This window comes from Aphelocoma coerulescens, chromosome 9 (genome assembly GCF_041296385.1).
Source record: "Aphelocoma coerulescens isolate FSJ_1873_10779 chromosome 9, UR_Acoe_1.0, whole genome shotgun sequence".
NCBI classification, from domain to species: domain Eukaryota; kingdom Metazoa; phylum Chordata; class Aves; order Passeriformes; family Corvidae; genus Aphelocoma; species Aphelocoma coerulescens.
In genome coordinates, this window is record NC_091023.1 from 11908008 (window position 1) to 11935130 (window position 27123).

The 27123-nt window shown below is 38.6% G+C and overlaps 1 protein-coding gene across 1 annotated transcript; it reads right to left on the reverse strand.

Moving 5' to 3' along the window:
• On the reverse strand, nucleotides 1–25430 carry GK5 (glycerol kinase 5). Its single transcript, XM_069024770.1, has 16 exons — nucleotides 25236–25430; nucleotides 24103–24196; nucleotides 21037–21112; nucleotides 20524–20617; nucleotides 19465–19596; nucleotides 18363–18438; nucleotides 17670–17731; nucleotides 17507–17580; nucleotides 17128–17188; nucleotides 15890–16016; nucleotides 13162–13266; nucleotides 10648–10733; nucleotides 9302–9405; nucleotides 7929–7988; nucleotides 5494–5627; nucleotides 1–4393 (listed from the first exon to the last, which is right to left on the reverse strand). The coding sequence occupies exons 1-16, from the start codon at nucleotides 25365–25367 to the stop codon at nucleotides 4257–4259; spliced, it is 1554 nt and encodes a 517-aa protein (XP_068880871.1). The 5' UTR covers nucleotides 25368–25430; the 3' UTR covers nucleotides 1–4256.
• Nucleotides 25431–27123: the final 1693 nt, after the last annotated feature.

The window sequence follows — 27123 nt, forward strand, 5'->3', positions numbered from 1 at the left end:
TGGTTTATTTACTTTTTTGCAAGAAACACTGCTGAGCTGAAGTCAGGTACTGGAACTGATTATGAACATGAAAAATAGCCATTTTAACCACCAAGGAGAGAAACAGAAGAAAGGTCACTGCTGTAGTTTGCATTTGTTTCAATAGCAAATTGCAGACTAACTATATATATACGTATATATACATATATTTATACACACACTATTGAGTTGGAAGGTGGTGAAATAATGACCAATTTGCATGAGTGTTAAGTACTCTATTGATGTAACATTCTAAACCAATACATAATCTTCCAGAACTTTCACAAATCCCAAATTTTATCCCATGAGGGCTGCATTGAAAAACAGAACTGGGTTTTTTAGACATGCTAAGGTGTGGGTTTAGCAGCTACTTCCAGTAACGCCTGCCCTGCAGGAAGCTCTCATGTCTCCCTCCAGAACCCGTCTGCTGTCCCAGCCTTAGAACTCCACCTTGCTCTCCCTGGCTAGTCAGATCCCTCCTCTTTCCCCTTTCACAATACCTCACTTTTCAGTATTTGCTAGTTTTACCGCTTTCCTGCCCTTGCTGTGATAACCTGCACAAACACTAACCCAAAACAGGCTCCCCCTCCACCACCACCCCTCTTCTCCTGCTGAACTTGCCCTGACTACCCATAAAGCCTTAAACTAACATACTGCCCAACTTCTGAGTAACAGCACTGCCGTATTACCCGACTCTTCTGCAGGACTGTCACCCTTTGTTTCAAGAGGGGCTCACAATTTTGTACTTTTTGGTTCAGACCAGTAATACAACCCCACTTACCGGCAGGAAATGGTTCTTACCTCTTTCCACAAGGCTTACCTTCAACTGGTGAGCCTCTTGTGCTGTGCCCTGACACTGGAAATAGTGGGACTGGTTGAAGGATCTTGCTACAGAGGTTATGCCAATAGAAGGTAGCAGGCTGAAACAGCAACTCAATATTTTGCTTTTTTTACTTTCTCCTGACAGGAAGGTAAGTCTAAATGCTCTTGTTAAAAACAGATGAGAGCAACTGAATTAATTTTATGTAAAACTAGCTGTTATATTAGAGCAGGAAAGAAAACAGTACTCAAAAGTATTGGTCAAGTTCATTTCAGTTAAGATTTTAAACATAGCTGACTTCATTTTTTTAGCTATGTAACAATTTATACAGCTGCTCAATATTTTCAACTATCTGACAACTGTTTAATCTGCCCTTTCTCTTGATATCCAACAATTAATCCAATAGTAGCAAGATCCCTCTAACAATAGAGGGATTATTATGAGACATTATTTTTCATGCCACATAGTCCTCACATATTTAATAGGACTGTACGTTATGAGTGATACAACTGCCAAACTGATATGACATTACCTATTATCAGCACTGTGTGTATCTGTGAAGGCAGAATGCCCAGAGATCATTAACACATCTCAACTGAACTGCAAATCTTCACATGCCTGATGAGCTGCATTACTGTCCAGTCCCAAGTAAAATATTCAGTCTCAACTGAGTATCTTAAAATGACAAAACGACAAACTAGTTAATATTTGTAATTTTGTATTTTTACCTTTACTATCAAACTCAGCTGATAGAAAATGTAAAATTGCATATACTTTCCAAACTGATGAAAACAACCTTGAGACAAATTAAATACAAGTAAAAAAGGGCAGCAGTAAAAGCTGTCATATTTTAAATAAAAGTTTGTATGAGTGAGGTTCTAAAATGGTCTTAATGCCCTTCTGTGTAGCAAAAACTGAGACAGCACACCACCTGTAAAAGTGTATTTAAAGCTTATTTCAAATCCATTATCAATTAACAGGTACCACTTTTAGATATTAACACATTAAAGATTTCCTGGGAAGATAAAATCAATTTTTCTTGTAAAAGATATGCAAAAGAGGCTTTGATCAGTAACCAAATTTCTTCAACATGTCTATTAGTCTGTTCAGTCTTCAGGCAACTTCATGTCATAAGCTGTAGCAAATGCTCCGATCACCAAAGTTACTCCATCCTGGGAGACTTTCAGACACCCCTGTTTGTTTCAGAGACTTACTCCCTGCTTTGAACCTGTCCACAACAGAACTCACAACTCTGCAGGCCATTTGAAAGGTCCAGCTGGTAAATATACCAAGGCCTTTTCACATCCTTAATTTGTAGTGAAGTTTCTCTCCTGTAGATTTGAGGCTAGTGAAAAGAGAACATGTTAAATTCCTGCTTCAAATTAAACAGTGACAGTGATAAAATGGTTATCCAGAATGTGTCCTCTAGGACACTTACCTAGAGCAAGAGGACTATATAATGTCTTGGGTATCTTCTGTCTCTCTAGGTGTGTCATTGCCAGGGTGAAAACCACCACCACAAAAAGGTGCAGTATCAGGCACATGGTGCTGAGTTACCTTCAGCAGAGTGATTTGAACAGAATCAGGTTTAAGTCCTGTCAGAGGCTCTGTCTGGGAGCAGTGCAACACTGCCTGCTCAGCCCAGCAAAAACCTCCAGGCTATCAAGTGCACCTAAGTCAAGAAGCCTTCAACAAAAGGGGAAGAGGTGGACATTATACCCAGGCAGATGTTGATGAAACTAAAATCCCTCAGTGAGAACAAATTGTAGAATACCAGTGACTGAGGCACAAACTTCTGTCCAGAGTGCCGGACTGAAAGCCTTTCTGCCCAGCCTCGGAGAGAGAACCTTCTTGCTAATGAGCATTTTCTTTAGCAGTGACTTTGTGATGACAGAGAAAAATCACAAGCTGAATACAGGCGTTAAAGCAATTGTTTAACATATCCTGTAACTGCAGGACCTTACCTTACAGCAGGAGGAGGAGTGGAGGAAATCTCGTCGAGGGACTTTATATTGGAATCTTGGCACTACAGCCTGGCACATTACTAGAAATCAGCAGACAGACTTGCTTCTGCACTTCATTTAAGGATTCACATTAAAGAAGGTTCAGGAGAATTGGAAAGATACCCCAAAAAAAAATTGCCAAGATGTAGCACAGGTTGAAGGACAGAATGTACCAGAAGAACAAGAAAAACGGCACATTAAGATAAGGCTGACAAGTAAATGAGATGGAGTCTGAACACAGCTAGAATAGATGCTCAAACTCAGGGTACATGATTGAAGGAAATGGTGTATGATTTGACCTTCTGTGTTTCAGCACAAGAAAAAGTGAATTATAGTTCTTCAGCCCTCTTTGAATGATGTTAAATCTATAAACATTTCTTATCTCCAATGTTTGTGGAATACAAATCACCCACAGCTTGAACTTAATATTATTCTGAAATTAAAATGTTTAATCATTTTACATTTTGGAAGCTGATTTACACATAATCCTTAGAAAAGTACAGTAATTTAATATTAGTAATAAGCAAATATATAAGAATAATTAACTACACATTTCTCTAATTATAATTTATTTGCTTAAAAAATACAAAAGTAATTGATGGCTTCAAAAATAGACTTTTTACTCACTTTTAGCTAATAATAATAGGATTTAAGAATGGCCTTGAAAATACTAATAGTACAGATTTTTACAAGTTAGATAGCATACCTGGAACTAGTTTTAATGTATCTGTGCTGGCCACACCAGATAAGATTGCATTTGGTCTTTATAAAATTTTTAAAAATTGAGCTACAAGCTAGCTACAAAGTATCAGCTACAAAAATCCTGGATTTTTTAAATGTAGTGTTGAAAACCTACTTACTTTTGTATTTCATCTAAATCTAGTGCACAAAAAATGTGATCACAGCACTCAGCATCAACCAAAAGGTGGTAACAGGCTACTACTACCAAGAAAATGTCTTTGTACACAATTGAGTTCATCACAACCCAGCCCCAACAATCATTTTGTTTCCCAGCAATGCCTAGGGGAGTAAATGTGCCTTTTACCCTTCCTTGATGATTAACATACCGAAGATTTTAAAGATCCGAAGGGAGGCGAGTTGCTCAGTAGAAAACCCATCACAGTTAAAACAGCCCATGTGCAGTACATGGTAGGAGTTGAGCAGCTGGGCCACCCAAAGGAGGTCACTGAAGGGACACAAATGCTGCAGCTGGACCACAGCTGCCACAGGGACGATGGGAAGGGTCATTACAGTATGGTAAGTAATCCAGCAGCAGGGGGGTAACTGAAATACCACGCAACTTATAATACACCATCACAAATTTCAGTTATGGTTTTTACTGTCCTGTTAATGTCAAGATGTTACAAAATATGAATTAAACTGTCTTAATTCTTCTAAAATTAAAATGCTAATTTCTACCAGTGTGGTGAGTGTTTCATTGCTTGTAGCCATGCATCCATAGCAGGTTTGTATTCCTCTGAATCCTTTTGGGGCTCAAACACTGCTTCTATTCGCCTTAGCTTCTTTAGTTGCTCTTTGTCAGTCCAAAATCCTATAAACAGAAAATTCATTCTCCAGCTCAACTGCAAATATGTTCTTTTTGAGTTGTTTTAATCTATTTCCAAGAGATCCAAAGCAGAAACACAGTAAGAAATCATGACAGCCTTTCTTTACTCTACCAACAACTTTCTCAGAGGGAAGCATATTTTTAACATTGTGAAAATCCTTTCCAATAGGATCCACTTGTTTGGAATCCTGACAAACAGTGCATCTGTTTAACTGGGACGGTTTCCAAGGAACAGCTCTGGTACACTGAAGTTCCCTTAGGTTTCATCCACAAAGTGCTTTTAGTTGCAGGTCCTTCTCAACAAAGAAGGACCACAGAAACCAAGACTTAGCTGCTTCCCTACTGTCTTAAAAATTTGTATAAATGGCAAGAAACAGCTGGTGCTACAAATTCCTATTAATTTATGTTATTAAATCATTCTCGTCTGTCAAGGGTCTCAACTTTCTTGCACTTTTACTTGCTGAATAAGTCTTACCCAAGCATATCATTTTTACCTTCATCTGTGTTATTTACATATCAAAGCACTTTAACAAAAACATGTTTTGTAGGTGCACATTAAGCAAAAGCATCAACAGTTTGTAGCTTTAAGTCTGGTTAACAATATGAAACAATTCTGTGTGAGTAGAGTTGTTTTTCCTGTCAATAATTTATTTCATACTTCCATTCCTGTGAAAGCCTCAAAGGATAAAGGCTGTGTTCACAGAGCACAGGACACAGCTTCAGTGGGAATGTCAGGGCTGCAGGTGAGTGTGGTGGCTCCCTGGCCACATGGTCCATCTCCAGCTAGCACCACTCAGGCAGCACCAGAATGGGAATGGACATGGGAGTGCCTTGGTCAAGGAACAGGAGGCAGAAAAGACAGGATTCACCTTTCTTCTCTAGTAATACATCCTTCTAATTGTACTGTACAGAGAAACATAAACACTATTTACCTTAGATCCCCACAAAAATGGCTAAAGTTATCCTTCGGGGGGGATTTTACAATTATTTGAAGTTATGCCCTTTTTTTGTCTGATCTCTTTTCTATTGTATTTACAACACACATTATAAAGGGGGGAAAAAAAGCCTTTTTAATGTCTACATACCTGAAGCAAGGCCTGCTAGAAAAGCTGCACCAAGACTAGACATGTCTGCATTTGCAGGTTTTTCTATTTTCTTATTAATTAAATCTGATGTCATCTGCATGACAAAGCTATTATTACTGACACCTCCATCAGCTCTATAGGGAGAAGGGAAGAAGTAGTTAAAAAAAATGCGTTAAGTGCTTATTGCCAACATTTCAGAAATCATGTTCAGAAAATACCAACTTTTGGTATTTCACGCTTATGCATAAATCTTCTGTCACTCATGCACAAATGCATTTCCGCTTTATGGGTAAATTTAGAGGCCAGAACAAGGTGCCAAAAAAACCCCAAACCACCAAAACCAAACCAAAACAACCCAAAACCACGTTTATAAACTGGGTTAGGAATGATAGACAGGGACAGAGGACACTATCAAAAGCTCTGAAAGCTCTGTCTTTTAGAACTATACATCAGATCTTGGCTGAAATGTTAGGGTTTATAACAGAACCTTTACATAGTTACCACCACAACATGACAACAGTCAAAACCATTACACTAAATAAACCCTTTCAGGTGTTCTCAGGTCTGGAAAAATACCTTTTTCTTTACTACCAAATCTTTGTATTAGTTAGCTAAAATGCCTTCACAGTTGCTTCTTTTAGGAGGAAATTCAGAATGACGCTTCCATCTGTCTGTTTTCCTAATCTGAGACCAACCTAATGGAGAAAACTAGAACTTATCAATGCTGTTCTTTAATCATCTGAGATTTAAAAGTAATCACTCTTGCAAACAAAGATAACTATAACAAAAAGCAATCTTCAAAATGTCCTAGATAGGTTCATTATGTTCTTGTACTCCAATACCAGCCATGTGTGGAGCTGTTGCTCTATCAAATGTGGTGCAAAGAAGACATCTGCTGTTTATTGCTATAGAAAGTGTTGGGTAATAAAACTCATTCGTTACAGGACAATCGACTAAAGCTGAGAGTTCTTTCTCTGGACTTTCCTTGACGGTGTTGAGACAAGCAAAGAGAAGTAATAGAAATCTAGAGGACTAATAAAAACAATGCCCAGAGACCGGGAAGGAACAAGGAATACAGGACAATGGCTAAAAAAGGAATGAATTAATTTATGGAGTAAAAACAACAACAAAAAATCAAAAGTAATTGACAAATGCAAAAGATGTGAGGACATAAGGATGGTAGAGCAGCTTACATCCCTACTGAGAACCCCACTGAGTGTGTCCCATTATGTTTTAACATTTAATCCACAAGCTGAATTGCTACTGATGCTAGTTAAGTAATACAGACACTATACAAAACTGCAATTTTATATCAATGAATAAAAAAGAACATGATCATATAATTTAAAGTTTACATTGCAATGTAAATGGAATCAGAATTCTAATGCTCCCTAAGCTGTATTTCCACACTTCCCATATTTTAAGAGTTTTTAAGAGTTTGCACTCTTACTGTGACTTTTCAAATCTTGGATGAAATTTTCTGTGTAAAAAACTTTCCTAAGTAATCAAAGTTCTGATACTTTTCATCTTCTCCTCTTCATTAAACCCCTAACCCCAGCTGTTTCCATCACCTTTGCCTAGTCTTTCCATATACGTGATGGAAAGGAGAAACTTTTACCTTCTCCCACTTTGTACTCTCACTTTTCTTCCGCTGAGAGTCCGATTTCTGCCTGCATGCCTGCCAGTCTATTCTTCCTTTGCAGAAGCACAGGAGGGATGGGAATGCCTGCCTCTCCTCCTGACTGCAGTGCCATGCTGGCCCGTCTGCCCGAGGGAGGAACTTTGTTGCAGAGCTTTCTGAGCCTCAGAGGGCTGGAGCGTCTGACCAATTGGTGTGCTCAAGGAAAGTCTCTACCAAAATGTGAAATGTAGTCTTCCAGCAATGTTTAATTCAGCTAAATTTTTCCCAAATGTCGTGAAAGCATATTCTAGGGATTACAGTTACTGCACTGTATTTGATATGGTTCTTCAAAGATTAAAGCAAAACATATGTCTTAACAATTGAACTGTAAAACTATTCTCCCTCTTTCCCTCACAAACAGAACCAGTTTTAACCAATGTTTTTAAAAAATAGTCTGTGAAAAACCTAGCACATAAAATGTCAGTATGAAAGAATGATGACAAAGGATAGAATGACCTTTGGGGTAGGCATAGCTGTATGCACTCTAGTGCTACCTGAAAACATGGATTCGCCTTCTTTTTATTTATTGTTTTAATAATTAGAGCAATTCATTACTCACCTGCTAACAATCACCAGTGCCAATAGCTGTGCATAGACCCTACTGCTGCTTAAGTTACATTAACATTTGACTTGGAAATCATCTACTTCTAAACAACAGAACTTTTATTACAGTACGATAAAATGCGTAATAAAGCTCACACCTATTTAAAATCAAACTCTCATACATGAAATTTAAAAGTTACAGGGAACTTACCGAATAGTTCGAAGAGGAATGTGCACCTTCTTCACAATTATATCATAAAGCAGTTTGTTTCTTTAAAAAAATGTTTAGTTGAATTAAGCATTATATAGTCCACAAAGTGTTTTCAGTATCTACATAGAAAATAAATGCAAGGCAAGAAAAGCCTCAGCTCTGTCAGAACTTCTGAAATAGCTAAAAAGTTTCTAGAATGCATAAATAAAAAACCCAAGCCCACTGAAACTGGTCTTCGGTCTTTGTCTTCATTACAAAGGCACAAATATGGCTGTATCATGGTCCATTCTATGGCAAGTCACTGTTTCGTTTTTCCCACTGAAAGTTACTGGTAGGTTTCTAGGGATAGAATTGTTGATGTAACAAGTGGCTTAGAGTGAGGAAAGTAGGCCAACAGAGTGCTAATTGGAGTTTATCCAGCTGTTCTGTAAGGGGAATACCTGAAGGCTTTAAGTTTGACTTTTTCCTGAAACCATTTCATTTAATGGGAGAAGATCTAAACACAAAGGATCTCTACTTGTTTCTAGTTATTTGTAAGCAGTATTTGAACGAGATGATATTCTTAACATCCCTTAACATCCTTTTCAAGAGACCCATGTGTCAGTTCAGGAATTACAGCGCAGAAAAGAAGATGCATTAGAAACCAGTTGCAGCAATTCAGAATGCTGTACTCCTCCAGACATCCTTTTTGGGCTTTTTGCAGGAGATCTTTATGCCCAAAAGCAAAGCTGTTAACTACATGGAAGGAATCACATCAGTGCTCCCTAACTGGCCACAGTGCAGTGTGAGCCAGGCTCAATCCATACTCAACTCCAATCTGAGGCATATGGGGGATTGGCAAGGCAGTGAGCTACTGATGTGGTATCAGCAGTGACCAGCAGTGATATCTTTAGCCTTCACAGATCTGGAAGCTGCTGTCCATTCATATCTTTGAAGATGTTTAAGAGGCCTGTTACTTTGTTTTATAAAACACAAAAATTTCAAACTTTAAACAAAATCTAATATAAAACTTCCAGCTTCAGGGATACTTTAAACAGAGCTAGAGAGACTACAGTTTCTGACAAAACTCTTGTCAGGAGAGCAAGGAAAAACTTTAAACAGAAAACACTTTTAGAACATGCAGAAAACAACATAATTTAAGAATCTCTATATGGTTACTTAATGACAAAAACTCTGAACTAACAAATATACACAAGTTTATTTGCAAAGTGTTAAAAAAAAAAGGAAGCAGCTAAAATGCCTTTAAAACTCCTTTCCAGTGTAACAGTAGTGTTTTGTACAAACTGCAAAAGTCCATGTATCCATTTAACACTGCTGATCTAAATAAAAGCAAACGTAAGAAAATATAAGCCAGGTAATTTAGTAAACAGTACCTGAAAGCTACAGATTCCAACATAGCTCGAACAAGATGGTTTCTGTTAGTGGAAGGTTTCAGGCCCATGAAAGAGGCACATAAATATGGGTCACACCCAGAAACCTGGAGAAAAGATGTCACCATGAGTTCAGTGAATTGTATTTGAAGGCTTTTGAGAAAGAAATTAAAGAGTAAGAAAAAAAATAACTTACGACAATTACAGGCAGCATAGTGAAAGAAGAAAATTGAAAACAGCATGTAAGAGGTATATAGTGTTATTTTAGCTAACTCAGTGAACAGTTTAAATTGCTTCTTTCAACAGCAAAATGCTTAAGTGACTTCTTCCAAATCAGACGAACTAAAAAGACTAATCCACATAATTTCCCTTTAAAATACATTTAAAGTGTACACTAAGTGTCTAGGACAGTGCATACTGATATTACTGATCTTATTGCTGTTCTCTAACAAGGTTTCACTCATGCCCCCTCCTGAACTACTGAAAGAAAGATGAATTGACTTTTAAAAGTAATACTGAAAAGGCCAATAATACTTTTTATTGGTGTATACGACAGCCTGTTATCAGTGACTGAAGGAAACTGGGCTATCTGGAGAAGAAATTTAATTCTTTTTTGCTTTGTTCCTTAGCATTCAGAACTCAGACAAAGGTAAGGTTAAAGATGTTGAGTTTCTTCAGAAAAAAAACCACTAGTCCTGGGAATGATCAAACTGAGCATGGTAGACAAATGAAGATTTAAAAAAACTCAAACTTTTAGAAACACACTGAGAGATGAGCTGGTATACACTGAAACCAAATAGTTATTAAGAATTCTAAGAGAAAAGTCTATTATACTGAGTTTGATCATTCCCAGGAGAAGTGCTTAAATATTATCATTGCTTTTCATAACACGAGGATTTGCAATCTTGCTAATACTTAAGTACTTTAAAATATTCTGATTAATTACAACCTACACCTTGAAACAAGTCAGAATAAAATGCATTATTTTAGAACAGTGCTTAGAACAGTTGTCTCGATGAAAGCTCTGCACTTCATAGCAGAGAAGCTGTGACATTGGTTTGTGTCTCTGCAGGCATTGCCTGTGTTACTGGGAACAAATAATTTCGTTTATCTGTCCTACACTAATTTTCCTATTTGGTAGGGTTTTTCTCAAGGGGGAGACGGCATTTAAACATTCTGATATGACAATGGTCTTCACGTAGCATGATGAGCAACAGACAATAACCACCACAGCAGTACAGAATAAATACTGTGATAAGAGGTAAATTATTACCTTTAAAAATTTAAAAATTAGTTTTAATTGGGTTATTAATATATATTCTTTACTATATTATTAATAATAATTTTACCTGCAAACCTGGAATGAAACAAACACCTTGAGAATCAGCAATACTCTGTGCCATTTCTGCTGTTTCATCTACGTTAGTGAAAAGTTCTGTAAAAATACATAGGTTGTATGATGTTATTATTTCCTTCAATTTCTTCATTTTGTCTCACTAAGGGAAAAAAATCTAGTCAGACTACTCCTTTTGTAATATTTTCACACTACATGTTCCAAGGGAAACAATCACTTCTCCTCTACTTCATGTCCATCAGTCACATTAATAATCCCTAACTCTTCAGATGAAGGATAAACTCAAAAGGATCCTCTCCTATCTGTTGTGCTGTAGCCCTTTAATCTTCACATCCTGTAAAAGGTCATTAGCTTTCCAAATAGACATAAATTGGAATTCAAAATGATAAAGGCACCCTAAGAGTGCTAAAACTTTAGATTCATAAAATATAACATATTTTTCCCCCCAAAGATGTTGTTACTGTCAGCCCAACCACCAAACAACTACAGAGAAAGACTTTAATACCCATATTTTATCAGCACCCTTAGGATCTTTGACACATAAGGTAATCACTTCTTATCACAATAATGCCTCTTGGATAGACACTGCTTTTATTCTCTGTCCAGCCAGTTGTCTCCTTTCATAACTCTACAGACATTCCTCTTTAGCTTGTTCTTCACCCACATACAACTCTTGTACTAACATCCATCTTCCACAGCTGTAACTAATGTCCTTATGTGGCCACATAACATGATTTTACAGAAGACTAGAGGTCTCCTGTACATGAGAACTATTGCTTTTTTTTGTCTAAAAAAGTGAATTCTCCTATTAAAGATAAATTAGGTTAATTTAGCTCAACTTACCTTTGAAAAACCCATCTTGGTAACTTATAAAGAGTTTCAATTTACCTTTGTAACCTTTATAAATTTGTGGGAGAACTATGGATTCTATTGTGCTCAGACTAATAAACCTAAATCACATTTTTTCCTTCTTGTTGTCTTTGCTGTTACTGAATTATACATACAGCACCTCTACGCCAGGACAGAAAATCAAAAATTAAGGAAAACTGACTTCATGTTGAAATTACACATACTACTCCTTCAAAATTCTTAGAAGTTATATGACTTCACTAAAAGAAGTCCCTAAACTAAGTCTGTCTTGCTGCAGAAATTACTATTTCCAAACTTCTACCACTATTATGTCTCCTCTTCATCCATGCTGAACCTCACACTACTGTTATTGAGGCCATTAGCTTATCTTGTGTTTTGGCCCAATTCCTTCTGAAGAGCTAAAGTTTTTCCATTCTCTAAAGCTGATAAAAGTTTCTGAATTCTGCTTCTCGCAATAACATTTTCAGAAAATAAAGGCCTTACTTGTTACAGAGTTTAAAGCAGCTTGCCTTTTCCCCATTTCTAAAACTTTCCCCACTTTCTTTTTCTGTGGTAGCAACTGTAAGTCATGAACATTTTACTACTGACTAGCAAAAAATCCTTTATACTTCTGCATATACCAATGATATCCATTTTAAGTATAGGTAAGTTCCATATGGATAACTCTCCATTTTAATTATGGAATCTGAAGTAGCAAGCTTATATATGTAGCACTGACACTTGAGTCTGCAGCACTGACCTGTGTGTTGAACTGAGTAATTTCCTCCAAAGCCTAGTGGCTTCTACTCTCTAGGCTTAGTCAAATTTTGGGTGATGAAGATGTGAGGACCAATCTGAGTCATACTTAACCCTCAGGGGCACATACCACAGCACATATATGTACTTAAGCACCTAAAGCTGACAGCTTCAAGAAATGTGGAATTTATATTGTGGTGAGCTACACATGAGGAAAACCTTTCCCAGACAATCCAAAGTTTGAGATGCTAATTGGTTTTTTTCTCATCCTAGTAAAATGTACTAAATTTCTGAGTAAGCCAAGAAAATTTCTAAGTCCTAATTAGAACACTGAGAACAGTTGTCCTATGAACAACCAGTGGGTTTGAACATCAACTACTATAGAGGTAGTATTTTCTTAGTCTGTCATTACACTGGAATGCAAAACCTTTCATTATAAAATAATAACAACAGCCAAAAGGCACATTACTTTCATGTGAAGCAACATACTGTTGCTTGAAAAGTTCTTCATGTTATTTTTGTATAAATCAAACCTGTTATTAGTTCTGAGATGTATAGTTCAAGACTTCTCAAAAGCATTACAGCAAGTCCTTGTGGAATCAGGAGGTTTGTCACACTCAAGAGAAAGCAAGTGAGGAGTAAAATGTTTTAGGAAAATAAAAGCCTAGCTAGGCAGGAGGGTCTGAGGCAGAGACTTAAAAGGAGATGATTGTGCAAACCAAACTCCCTGCAGCAAACACACTCAGCAGAGCACCAACAAGACTGTGCATTTCTGCTGTCCAAAGCGTGTAGACTAGTTTCTTCAATTTTGAATAACATCAAATCCAGTAACATAACTATGAACCCATAAAACAGCTTCTTAAGCAGTTGCATATTTCACCCTCTATAAAATTAAAGAACTTACCTATATCCTGAGCCCATTTTATGGCAGTGCCAATGTCCGATATAGAACCTTCAGTTAAGTAAACAACTTCTTCCCCAATCTTCCAACCAATCAGTGGATATAGACCTTAATTATTTTCCATGAAACAAAACACTCAGTTAAATGAAATGTTTCCAGAAAAACATATACAAGAATTCCCCACAATAAATCCACCTAAAAAATAAATAAACTTTATTCAATTCCTGTGTAGAATTTAAGCTAAAAAAAGTCACTGATAGAGGTTAACTGTGTTTTTAAAACTTTAATGATGGGATTACAAGAGAATTGAGGAACAGGTTGTTAGACCAAAGTTAACCTAAAAGAACAGCAATCAAATTACAAAAAAAGACACCTTTGAAGAGCTATCTGTGCCTGCTTTTATTTTTTATATAAGAGATTGTGCGTACCTAAAATTTTTTCAGTGTTTTTCTGTTTGTTTTAAGTCCATCCAACTTTCCCCAAGGGTTTCTATAAAGTAAGAGTGTTTTTCCCCAAAACACAGAACCTGAAGGCTTGACTTTCAGATGGGAAACACAAAACTGAAACAGACATATACACATAAAAAAAGCAACACAAACTTAGAGCACAGATCTTAGGCACAGAAGAGGATGAAAGTGATGTAATTTTTAATTCCCTTTTTAATATGCAATGCTTCCTCACATAGAAAGCAAAAAAGAAAACAAGTTTCACCTGCAAATGGCTTTTCAGGTCACTAGATAAGAACCCAAGTAGTGGTCACTGCAACAACACCACCAGCCAAGCACAATAACTGCTGGAGTGAAGAACGCACCCAGACTTCATGGAACCCTGCTCAGGATTCAGAGATCATGGGTAGTGCAACATAGGTAAATGAGTCCCAGTTTACCTTTACAAGGACCAGAAAAACATCAGAAGGATCTAGGGGTTCTCTCTGCTTTCTCAAAGTGACTTTGCTGATATGTATGTTTCTCACAGAATCATCTCCAGTTTGCTTGCTTGTGTCGAAATGAGTTGCGTGGTAGTACCAGTGCAATTGCAGAAACTTGTGTTAGTGCTGGAGGCACTCTGGCTTACAGTACAAAACAATCAGCAGCACTGAAGAAAGCCTGTGTCTTTGTCTCTTGAAAGGGGAATGTAATATATATAACTCCAGATCATCAGTGCAGGTGTCCCTTGAAATCTTTATTTTTTACCAAAGAAACAGCCACAAATAAAAAGGTCCAAAAAATTAATTGAGCCAAAGATCCTAAAGAAGAGCAGCTAATTAGAGACAAAGACATCCATCCATCATGTGGCCTTCCTGAAGATGCTCACACTAGAGTCTCCAGTAGTGTAACATAACTCTATGGAATGGATCCACATGACACTTGACCAGAGGTACTAAGAACCCTCAGACTACCAGAGGCAGCTTTTAAATCTATTCAACATGATTCCATCATTGAATTGTGAGAAGTGCTGCTATTGAAGGAACTACTTTATTTCTTTTTTTTGAACTGTTATATGTAGGAGCTAAATGTAGACCAGAAACTAGAACAGCAGCTAATGAACATCTTGCACAAGGATGCTGTAGGGATTCATCTTGCAGTCTTAAATACATATGTCAACTTTAAAGATTGAACACACTACATTTCATGCCCAGGGCACTGAGAAAACCAGGTACTTAACTTGCCACACTAACCATACCCCACGACAGCCAAAGAACATAAGGAAAATAATTTTAACATAAGTAACAGCCTAAAGCAGTAGAAGTTTCACAGCACTGCCTTAGAAGATTTTAACTCCTATCAGAACACTGTAGCTAAATTGAAAAACCTTACAGCACGTTTTTGCTATTACATTTTAACAGACTACATATGTATGATTTCATAAGAAAAAATATCATCATAATGACATGATTTATTAGCATAAAAAAGCATTTGCATTCTTAGGGAATTCAATGTCTATGCTATTCAGTTCTGACACATCTCTTATATTTGCCAAGGTCGTTCAAGACTTGAGCTAGTAAAATTCTCCTTAGCACACTGCTGTCCTCGTTCCCAGCCCTACCCCATTTTAAGCATTAGACTCCTGAAATTAGTAACTCTTTAAAAATACGACAGACAGAGAGAGACTGTGTAGGCAAACTTACTTCAGTATCATCGTCAGTGCTGTTCTCTTGACAAATAGCTAACTCTAACAAATTAACAAGCTTGACAGACCACAGATGTCCAGAATGACAAAGTTTTAAACACTACAAACACATTGGGAAACACATTTCTAGTATTTAAAAAAAACCTAATAACTTCTAATCCTGCATTGTTTCATTGCAGGTTCTTCAATGTGCAAGGGCTCAAGGGGAGGAACTTGCAGTGATCCACTGCAACATTTTGATGGGATGAGCCAGAGGACCAATCCCTTTTTTCTCCATTCCTGTACTGCTATGAAGAACAGGTGAAGGAAAAAACAAAACAGGAGGGATGCAGGGAGCAGATATAATTACTAATGATGCTACTTAATGCTACTTAAGTTCTCTTCCTGAGAAGCTTACTTTAGGATAACCAAAATTTACATTGGTAATTAAAATTTTCCACAGTTTTCTCTTCTGAAGAACTCCCAAGGTGTTTTTCTACATGTATAGACAGAAGGAAAAGCACAGCCCTGTTTTATTCCTTTGTGTACCTTCAGCATTAACAGCTATCAAGGAACAGCTGAAAGAATAAAATCCTCTAAAACCAAAACTTCACTGTCTTACTTCTCCGTGATGCAAAGAGATGCTCTCCAGTATTCACATTCCAGAAACCACCTGTTCCCATTGTCAGCTTAACATCTCCTGGGTGAAAGCAGCATTCTCCAAACATAGCTGACTGCTGATCAGCTACCTGTCAATCCAACAAGAACAATAGGACAAGTTAGCTATTGACTACCAACCTGCAATTCTGTTGGGTTTGCAAGTATCATTGTAAACAGTTCAGAGTTCTGAATACAAGTAACCACTCAGGAACTGAGCATTCAGAGAGGACTCATATACAATTTCTTAAGTATCTGCAGGCCATTACAACAGTCAGACTTATCACTGGCATCAAATTACACCAGGTTTGGACATAACGTGAATGTCTGTAGTACTGCTTGCAACACTGAAAAATATTACGGAAACAAAGGAAGTATTTTGTGATTTAATATTTAACAAGGATAAATGGGGCATTTGCAATCCCAGGGAGCAGAACGGAGGAGCTTGGCCTGAATTCCACTTTCTCCAAATAGAAAGTTGAAGTCATGAGTCTTGCCTTTCTTTTTCCTTGATACCCCTCCTGTACCAAATTATTCCATGCTCCATTTTTCCACAATTATGATGGTTATTAAATGTATTTACTTATGTTTTTGCCTTGGTCAAACAGTAGATTTACTAGATTTAGTCCACAGATCTTTAGAGAGAGAGAAATTCGTACTAGCTAGGGGACAGTTTTTTCATTTAGCTGAATTCAAGCAGATTTCGCTCTAAGTCAGCACTTTGAGTTTTCTTATCCAAATTCTAACGACTGAGAAAAGAACATGTTATTTGCCACTTATTTTTAGTGAAAAATAAGAAAGAGATAAAAGGTACCACAAGTGGATCTATTAACAAACACTCTTACAGTTGTTCAGTCTTACTGAAGTCAAGCCAGAATGGACTCTTGCATAAGTTTATACAGAACAACTGATTTTAAGCTAGACATCCACATTACCAGAGCTTAAGAGTCCTACATTCAGTACTTAATCATTTGGTCACACAACCTTAATGAACCTCAACCTCTAGAAATCCCATCTTGTTATTTTCTCCTCCTTCCCTCTAAGGTTGTAAACTGGGTTTTTGAAGAAAAATTCAACAATCAATTCTACTGTAGTTAAGTCACAAAGAATGAATAGAGAATACTTATGAAACAAGCAAGTACTAAATCAAAGCTAGATAAAGAGAGTATAAACACATAGATTTAAGAAAATATTCTCACTCACCACTGCCATTATTGGAATAGGTACCCCAAATATTTCAGAGTCAGTTGATCCAAAGTTGAAGCTTAAAAAAATCACAACATTAAAATGATCTTTTTGTTAAAATGAAGTCTAGGTACATACAGCCTGGGTCTGGATCACACATAAAAGGTAATACTACTGACTTATCTTAAAGCAAACATTAGAACTATCACTTTAAGAAATACAGTAAAAAAGTTTTGGACTTCATAGACTTTTATATACAGTATAACAGTACATAAATTTTTTTTGTGTACCTGTGTATTATTTGGCTTGTGCTGAGTATTTAGTATTTATTATCATAATTAATTTAGCAATTAATTTAACAGTTATTGTATTATTTTAATAATGCCTTCATAGTTACCTTGTGTCTTTCACTGGTGGATAAATAGACATTGGAATAGAAAGCAGATTACACAAAGTGGGATTCCAACATTTCTGAAATGAAACGGGAAAAAGCAAAAACATCAGCAACCCTCTGAGAAGCACAATAAATAGCAACAGCATTTTCTGGGAACAGCACATACCATAAAGGGCTCAAAAATGCCTGTAGAACTGGCATTTGAGTAATCTGTAGCATACACAGAACCTACCATGAAAAGAAACAGAACCAAGTAAGATTTTTAGACATCCAAATGCTTAAGAGTTTTCTCTAAACATCTCATTGGCCCTCATGAAATATAAACCAAGTGTGTGTATGAGCAAAATCACAATGATACAATGAGCACAGAGACTCTACCTGCTGCTCACTATAACATGCACACATTCATGACCTTATTTCCCCTCATGCACCTGTCTAGAACAGCCAACAGTACCACACCAACTGCATCACTCTCAATCATAATCTGACTCCTCAGACATTAATCCTCAGGATAGAAATTTATAATTCTTCCACATTTATAACAATTCTTTGTTCTTTTGTTTCACAGGTACTTTTTGTCAATCAACACTAATTAGCTCTGTTAGTCCTCTTTAAATCTTATACTCTCAGAAAGCTGATTACACTGAATAAATGTTTCCCTTCCAGGTAGGCCCAAAGAATAATGAATTCAGAAGTTCTTTTTGTAACAGTAAATACATCACAATTTTTGTTGAACATACAAAAGCACAAATTCCAAAAAAGCATCTGAATTCTAGGATATATAAATGACAAGTCACGAACATAATTTCTTAGATTTCGGTGTGTTTTATTGATATTTAAGAGGAACTGAAATGTTCACCTTTAGTCAATCTATACAGTAACCATGTGTCAACTGTTCCAAAGCAGCAGTTGTTTTTTTTGGCAGCTTCTTCAGCCTGGGAAAAAAATATACATGCAAAAAAAAAAGTATTTACAACTGGGTACAATAAGAGAAGCATACTTACTGATTCCTTTTATAATTTTCTTCATGGTTAATAAGAATGTCCTCAGAAAAAAAGTCCCTGATTGTAAACTTTTCTTCTAAAAAGGCCAAGTTGGCTATGTAACTAATATTATCCTACAAGTTCATTCTCCTAACAAAAAATAAGAACACTTTCTTACAGCTGTTACTTAGGAAAGAAAAGTAATTAGTCTTCTACTGTAGGGGCATCATAGCCTTATGAAAAGAAACTTACAGTCACAATTATAACAGTGGTGAAAGAGTGGTGGATAAAGAAAACAAGGTCCTGCATGGTGAGTATTAGAGCAATGAATATAGCAACAAACAGCTCAGGGCTCGTTAGTGCTCTAGATTAATCCAGCACAACTTATTCTGCATGCATTTTCCAATTCACAAAAATGCAAAATGAACTGTACAGTATGGTATTATTTGTGAAACTGCAGGACACTAGAATTAATGCAGAGTGGAAAGATAAGAAGGCCCATTGAAAATAAATAAAATTGTCATGCAAAACTAGAGTGCAAAAAGCTTTAAAACAAAGTACAGTCACTAATTGTATAAATGTATCAAGTGAAATAAGATGATTTTATTACGTTGCTTATGTATGAAGAAAGCTTTTTACTACTACACATTTCCAGAATGAGAGAAAAATGTTGTATAAATATAAGTCACCACTTAGTTAGATAGGCTTTGAACATTAACACAGATAAAATTCTTTCTGGTCCTTCTGAGAAGAACAAGCAAGACAAAACTGAAGCAATTACAGCCAGTAGTCACAGAAGCATAGAATGGCCTGGACTGAAAGGGATCTTAAAGAGTTACAACTCCACTGCCACAAGCAGGGACACCTTCCACTAAACCAGGTCACTCAGAGCCCCATCCAGCCTGGCCCTGAACACTCCCAAGTCACAAGCCACTATTATGACTTAAGAAACCTATTGTTTTTCCCTTTACAGCTTACCTCATGTATGTTTTTAAAAACCCATGACAACTTCATAGAAGTTTGATGTGTTGAAAAAGTAAGAAAACTGGGTGCCAAATATCGATCATTCCCAGTCAAGAAATGAAGCACTGTAAAAATAACATGGATTACCTGTTTCAAAAGAAAACAGTTACTTAATTTTTAATCTTGCCCTTTAAAGGTTACTGATCAATTATCTTTAAAGGATGACAACACAGATGAAAGCGGCTGACATAAGATTCCGATTATGCAAGGATCTTCATATCAACAGACAGCCTTCCTGCAACACACCACATTAAAGAGCAGCTGCTCTAAGCAAGGCTGCTTTAGCAAGTTCTGCTGGAGCACTGACAGACACTGCTCTGCACTTCCAACACTGGTCACCTCTAGGAGCACAATGCATGATGTGGCTGACAGCATTACATACCATTTATTCCAGTGGAAATTCTCCTGAAGCTGACAGGCTCAGTCATGATTTAGTAGATTTACCAAAATTTAATCATTAATTGAGTTTTCACAAAAGAAACCCAAGAATTTAATTTCTATTGTGACTGTATTGGTTAGTTTCCACTTAGAGGAAAAGTAACTTTTGTTTTTGCACTTACAGCAAATCTTTCTCTTCTAAAAGCATGAAGCACAAACCAGAAGCAGCATAAAATGTACCTCCTATAGATAATCTGAGCAAAGGGTTCATGAAAAAACAAGCCAAGAAACAAAAAGCCCAATCCACTTCTAACACAGACCTACCTACATCCAAAATCTATGTTGTAGCAGTGTTAACATGCAACATTTTTATTTAACAGACTAAAAAGTAACGAAATGAGCGTGAGACCTACCAGTATCTCTTCCCATAATAATTACTTTAGGCTACCAGTACTGCACCTTTTTCTTTGAACTATCTTCCATGCTAATATCGCTCAGTTAAATGTTTTTAGGACACAGCACATCACATCACCATGTGAACAGGACACTTGAAGTATTCCATATATTGCCCTTACTTGTCATAAAGTTAAACAGCTCTAATATATCCAAGCAGTATCTAGATTAGCACAGTTTTACCTTCAGCAGAAGGGACTTATTCCAGGAATTCACAAGTTCAGCACTTCTTAAGTCTTGCCAACTTATGAAATTATGAAAGGGTTTCCCTGTCCTCCTGAAAAACAGTATTTGAACGTTTAAAGCTAGAGAACACAGACTGCCCAAAACATTCAACATCATTCACTACTTCCAATCAGGACAATATACACTAGGTCATTTCCTATAATAACTGCATATCCTCCTGGTGGTTCTGAGGAATTAGTAAATCAGCACACAGACATTTGAAGTGTCAGACTTTTCAGCAGAATTTAAAAATACATATGTATTCATCTCTTCCAACGTACAAAGAACAAAAAGACCACACACTCACAAATAGTTCTGAACTGCTCTAAGGTGTTGCTGTGCCAACACAAGAGAACATGAGTGACTTGACATTTTTTACTTTTGAGTTCAACATTTCTACAGCCTGCTTCCATCCAGTCTCTGAATACAAATGAATACAAATTCATTTTAAAGAACACATGACATACATACTTGTGCCATGTAATGAAAGTTCCTCTCTGTGTGGAGATACCAAGACCAGCAATTTGCCTCATGTGGAGTCCTGCAGCTAAAAACCGAAAATAAATGACAATCACAAAAAAAAGCATTTATTTGGAGAAGCAAACAAAAATACAACTGCTTCAATACAACTACAAAACCTATGGAATACTTGGGAAAATAACAGTTTATGAGAATATAAATGTCTACAAATTGTCCAGCTAAGTGTTTAGAACAGTGAAATGTTAGAGAGCTCTGAGTCAGACAACTGATTCCAAAGCAGATGAACAAACCTATGAATTTTCCAAAAGCAGTTGTGGCACACTGACCCTTTCCACCCTCTGAAAGGCCTGTCGATACTTTACATGAGCAATCCCAGAGACAGGCAGGCAGATTACATATGCCCACATAATCAATTAAAATGTGTATTTCACATAGATGAATGTGAATGAAAGCACCAACAAAATTACCTTTACAGAAGAATTTCTATAAAGAAACAAAACTAGATTGATCCTGCAGGCAGTAAATAGATTAATGGGAATATGCCACGTCTTTTTACATCACCTTGATAATGACATGTCTCACCTTAAATATTTCTTAAGCAATGTTTCAAAATTCCTAAGAACAAATTTGCTTAAACCAGGTAGGACTCAATGCAACAAAATATACTTTAAAGTCAGAAGTACAAAAATGTACATTTGGGTATACACCAATTTTGCTATTAAACCTTACCTTCAAATAACCGTTACAGAACATTTTTTCTAATATAACTGTAAATAATTAAATATATCCACAACTGTTTTCAAAGCAACTCTGGCCAGCTTACTAAGTGCCTCCAGCCATACTTATAGAAGCAAAATTACGTGAAGAAAATATACATTAAAAGTTTCCACTCAAATGACAGACTACCTACCCTGTCCTAAGTACTGTTACTCTGAAGGGCTCTCAATCCAGCTATTTCAACCAATCACAGGTTAAGTATGCCTTGCTCATATGTGTTCTCATGTTAACTTTCATGTGCAAAGTTGCTCATTTGTGTGAACATGTCCTGCAGACTCTACACCCAGCACCCTCTCAGTGACAACTACAGAAAGGGTTTCACAGAGGAAGGGCACATCCTGTGCTGCCCAACTCTACATGTGCTTGTGCACCTCCCCTTACACTGGGTCCTTGCATTCCCACCAGCAGTGCTATCAATTCCTCAATCAGCTGAAAATTAAACCAGTGCTTTCACAAGGTAACCTGCTCCACCTGCCTGCACAAGTGCTGCTGGTAGTGGGAGTGTACAGGAGGAGGACCTGGGAGTGGGTGGCCTGAGAATAGCACTATCTATTTTTCAGGCAAAGCTATGCAAGTACTTCCACAGCTCACTAAGGACTACTGGCACGTGTTACTCCTTCCCATCTCCACAACCTGCACGGTCCCACCACTTTCCCTGTGTCAGCTATCATACTCTCCAGACATATACATAAGTGGAGCTAACTTCCATTACAGACAAAAGCAAACCTAAAGACAAACATGGATATTTTTCAGTTAAGCTGTCTTTTGGATGGAGTGCTACAGTAAGAGAGTTGGCACCAGAAGTTTCCACCTTCAGGTAGTACTGAACTACAGCAGCTCATCCACACATGCATGGAATCATATGTTTAGCTCCGCAAGCCCTGCAAACCCAAGTGTCACTATGTTCCTTCTGTTTCCAGTCATTCCTGCCCCTGGTACCACACCCTCTCTTGCGTCAGCACAAGCATCGGTGCAGCTCTGCTGGCATAAACAACCGGACAGCGATTCCACTCAGGAAGCTGCCCTAGACTAGAAACGACTCTCTAAAAAGGAGGGTGGCACTACTTCTTTTGACAGCACTGTGAGTTATGCTCACATACCCACTTAAAAATGACTTGCTGACAATGTGTGCAGCTTGGCCACAAGGAAATCTTCCCCTTTTAAAACTAGATGAAAAATCTCGCTTCCTGATTTGTCCCACAGAATAGAAATGAAGGAAGACAGTAAGGTCTTTGAGGATTGAGGTGGCATTGCTGTTCTTGTGACCAAACAGTTGTGGCTGTGGACAAAACAAACCAAGAGCCCAAAATAATCACCTTCAGCTTACACCTGGTGATGTTTACTTTCCCTGTTCCCTTAGGCAGCCTTCCGAAGGAAAGGATGAGCAGTTTTGCCATGAGCCATGTTTGAAGGCAGAGCAATACCTGGAGACCAAGCAAGAGGGCTGAATAGGAGCAACTGAATGAATTGAATGTAAGAGTGCGATGTACACACACAGGAAAAGGAGGCTGGAGCACTGTGGGCAGGTGAGCTGTGGTCCAGCTGACAGGTTCACAGCATCAACATGGCACAGAACGTGATCCAGGATGGATGGCAGAACACTGGAGCTGGATTAATGTGACAGCTATGAGAGTTGTAGAGAGTTAAGAGCTAGGTTAGAGCAGCATCCAGAAAAGGGGGGGGGAAAAAAAAACCATCAGAGGTCTGGCGGAAAAGGGAGTTGTATGTATTCAGTGCACTGAGTACCAGGAATTTTTATGCTAAAGTACAAATAGAAAAGAACAGTAATACAGGAATAGGACAGTAAGAACTGCTCGTAGTTTGAATGGGAAAAGCAGGAATATCAGGTTGCAATTGAGTGAACACAGCTCTGCAGCATCCTGAATTCATTCTCTCACACTCACGCTTGCACATACAAAGTGGTGGTGGAACAATGGGGCACTGGAAGGGGAACAAGCCTACTCTCTGTTCCTGCACAGAGGCATCTGGAGAAACAGACACTGGGGAAGGATGCATATACAAAAAGCTGGAGCAACAAAGTGCTGGCACTGATGCGTAAATCAGTATTCACATTGCTTCTGCTTCTACTCTGGTCCCAGTGAAAGAAGAAAGATAATTGAAGTGTGCTATCTTACATAATGATTGAATAGGCCTTAAAGCATGTTGCAGACCTGTGCCCAGTGACAATTTTCAGTACTACCTAAAAATAGTTTTATTATCCAAGTAACTAATTTTACTTATTTTGATAAATAAATAATTTCTTGAAGTTTAAGCCCTTACCTTGTACAGCCTCTTTGATTACACCAATAAATTGACTCCATAGCAGTTCAGGATCTAGTTCAACCCATCCAGGATGAGGATAAAGTGATTCCACCTGTTCAGGAAACACAAATAGCATTATTATGATCCCTAGTTCACAGAAACCAGCAAATACATTTGGGTTAATATGATTTTTTCTTCATTTTGTGAATCTCCTGCAAGAGAAGAAACAACAGTGTAACTTTTAAAACATTGTTAAACATGGGTGTGTGATCTCTCGAAGACCTCCTCTGCTCAAACCCCTTGAAATACAGAAGTCCAAACCCCTTGGAATAATGGAGCCTGTAAAACCCCTTTCAGAGCTGAAAACAGAAAAGCAGGTGTGTCAGAAAGCTGTTTCTGCTGCACTGCTGAACTCAGACGTTGATGCCTCTCAGTTTCTCAGTGGCAGCACAGCAGGAGAGGAATCACCTGTTAGACGAGATTCCAGCGACAGAGAGGGTCAGCTCCACTGAGAGCAGCCCCTTCCATCTCCAAAATCCATCATATTTCTAACAATTCTCCTCGCTGCAAGCTTTTCATTGCAATACTTAACAGTAAAAAAAGTTAATTGTGGAGATTGCCCTGATCCTAAAATCTCGAGTCGTACAAACCAAAAGCAGCCTGAGATTAATGTTCCAAAATTGGCTCTTTTTCACACGGCGCTGTTACAAGATGGGACGCGAGTAAACACAAGTCCTAAGCAAATCTCACCTATGCCCTACTAACAAACGTGTTTTTGTTCAGAGAGGGATTAGTCGGTAAGCGACCGAAGCGAAGGTAACCGGGAAAGGTGGAAGAGAGTGAGTACCGAAGCAACGAGTGAGTGCCACGGCGGTCCCGCGCGGGTCGGGGGCTGTTGGGTCCCTTTCACCCCTCGGGAGGGGAAGACGCTCCTGTCAGGGGACGCCCGCGCACCGTGACCAGCCCAGCTGGGTGAGCGCCTGCGAACGCCTGCCACGCCGAGCCCCGACCGCGGCCCCCCGGAACCGCTCGCGGCAGACCGAGCACGTTCGGCCCCGCCCGGCTCCCGAGGCAGGTGCCGCCCCCGGCTGCTCCCGCCGCTCGGCCGGGCTCCGGACCGGGGGCGCGCCCTACAACCCGGCCGCACTCACCTCCCTGCAGCTGGAGCCCCTGACGGCGGCCGCCCGGTCGTAGACGTGGCACTTCACCACCGTGCTACCCACGTCCACCCCCAGCACGTACCGCGCCGGGGCGGCCCCGCTGTCGAGCTGCCCGCACGGCATCGCCCGGTGCGGCCCGGCACGGAGCGCGGAATGAGGGCGGCCGAGCGGCCGCGCCCGCCACAGCCCGCCGGGGGCGGGCGCTCCTTCGGCCTATGGGCGCGGGCAGCAAGCGGGGCCGCCGCGCAGGCAGGTGGCGGCCGCCGGGGGCGGCCAAGGCAGGCCGCGGCCTGGGACCAGCGCGGGCGGTGCGGCTCCGCCCGCCGCGCCCTCACCCGGGAGGGGCGGTCGGGGCCTCGATCCCGGGATCCCACGGACAGAGCAAGAACACGAAAGCAAAGCTCCGTGTTTCGTCTATGCAGTCTCAACACAAATCTACCACATGAACGAAAAAAAGGCTTTTAGTGAAACACCAAATGTTAAGGGCTTTTCTAAAAGGCTGAATTCAGCGAGCGCCACTGGGAGAGATGCCCACGGTGCGATGCTGATCCCCCGTGATCAGACCGCCTGAACCCAACTCCTCCTTACAGTAAACGAGGTATGTTTGCCCCGGGATTTGTCACTGAAGGCACTGAGCATCAACGGACACATTACACATAGTTACACAAAGTCATGAGCTGCAGCAATTCTCTCGTGCCTTCACAGAGGGAACGGCACCTAAAATTACTGTTGAAACAGAGTTAGTGACACAAATGTTCCCATATTACCCTTAGACGGGATGGTAATTTTTAAACAGAAACAACCAGAAACATTCACAGTAAACCAATAAAATTCGGAATGCTCAACCCCAAACTAGTACCAGTAGAACTTAGTTTTAACCCAAATTTAATCTGAAAAATCAGTCAATTAGTTTTAACTCATTTAGAGCAGAAAAAGCAAAAGCAAAAACATTGAAAATATTTCCCCCTTGCACTTCTGGTTTGGCCTCTCTTATAAAAAACTGCATTATGAACAACAAAACAGTATTTTGTGAGATAAGTCTGACATTACTGGATATTTAAACCAGGAATACTACCGACAGTTAAAGCCACATTAAGACGAGGCTTCTCACCTCACATGGGCAGTCACAGAGGTCACTGGGACAAAGGTATGGATCACAGAGAAGTGAAAGCACATGAAAGAGAAAGCCAAGAAACGACTGCTTTACCTCTCCTCCCGAAGGAACAACACATTAAAAAGTCACAACTTCTTTGACTTTTTATTCTCTTTGACTATTTCTTGACATACAGCTAATAGATGTATGTCAGAGAAAGGTACCAAGTACTTTAGTATCTGATTAAGAGTACTTTCCTTTGAACTAATTTAATTTATCAAAACTAACAGCATAATAATAATTACTTAAAATCTCTGATGAAAGCTCCCTCAATAAGATTCAACATGTGTAACTGGTATAAAAGGCTAAAACCACTCCAAACATTCAAAAATTAAGAACCCTTAAGAAAAAATGCATCTAGATATCCTTTGTGTTTGTACAGTATCAGTACAAGTGGGGCCTGTCTCACTGCAAGATTAAGCAAAACTTCAAAAAGAAAATGGATGCAGGCTACTTTTTTCTTTTACAAGCTCTTAATGTAACAAATACATACCCTTCTGATTGCATGGAAGTGACCATGTAAAGTTGATTTCTTCTTGCAGATCTTGAATTCTGTTTAATATGTTAAGAAAGAACTTAATTTGTGGAAAAAGATAACCCAAACCAACTTGCAGAGCTTCAATGCATATGTAATCTTAGTTATTGGGAGCATGTATTAAAATGGCTTAATTTATGAAAAGCTTATGAAACACAAATTTTATATTGCTGTTCTGTTTGTAATGTCAT

Excerpts from the sequence above, each read along its gene's own strand:
- GK5 (XM_069024770.1), bottom strand. The coding sequence starts at position 25,367 with ATGCCGTGCGGGCAGCTCGACAGCGGGGCCGCCCCGGCGCGGTACGTG. Across the intron at positions 10,734-13,161 it reads AAAATGGGCTCAGGATATAG|AACTTTTCACTAACGTAGAT; the intron begins GTAAGTTCTTTA and ends GTATTTTTACAG. Across the intron at positions 4,394-5,493 it reads TCTAGCAGGCCTTGCTTCAG|GATTTTGGACTGACAAAGAG; the intron begins GTATGTAGACAT and ends TTCTGTTTATAG.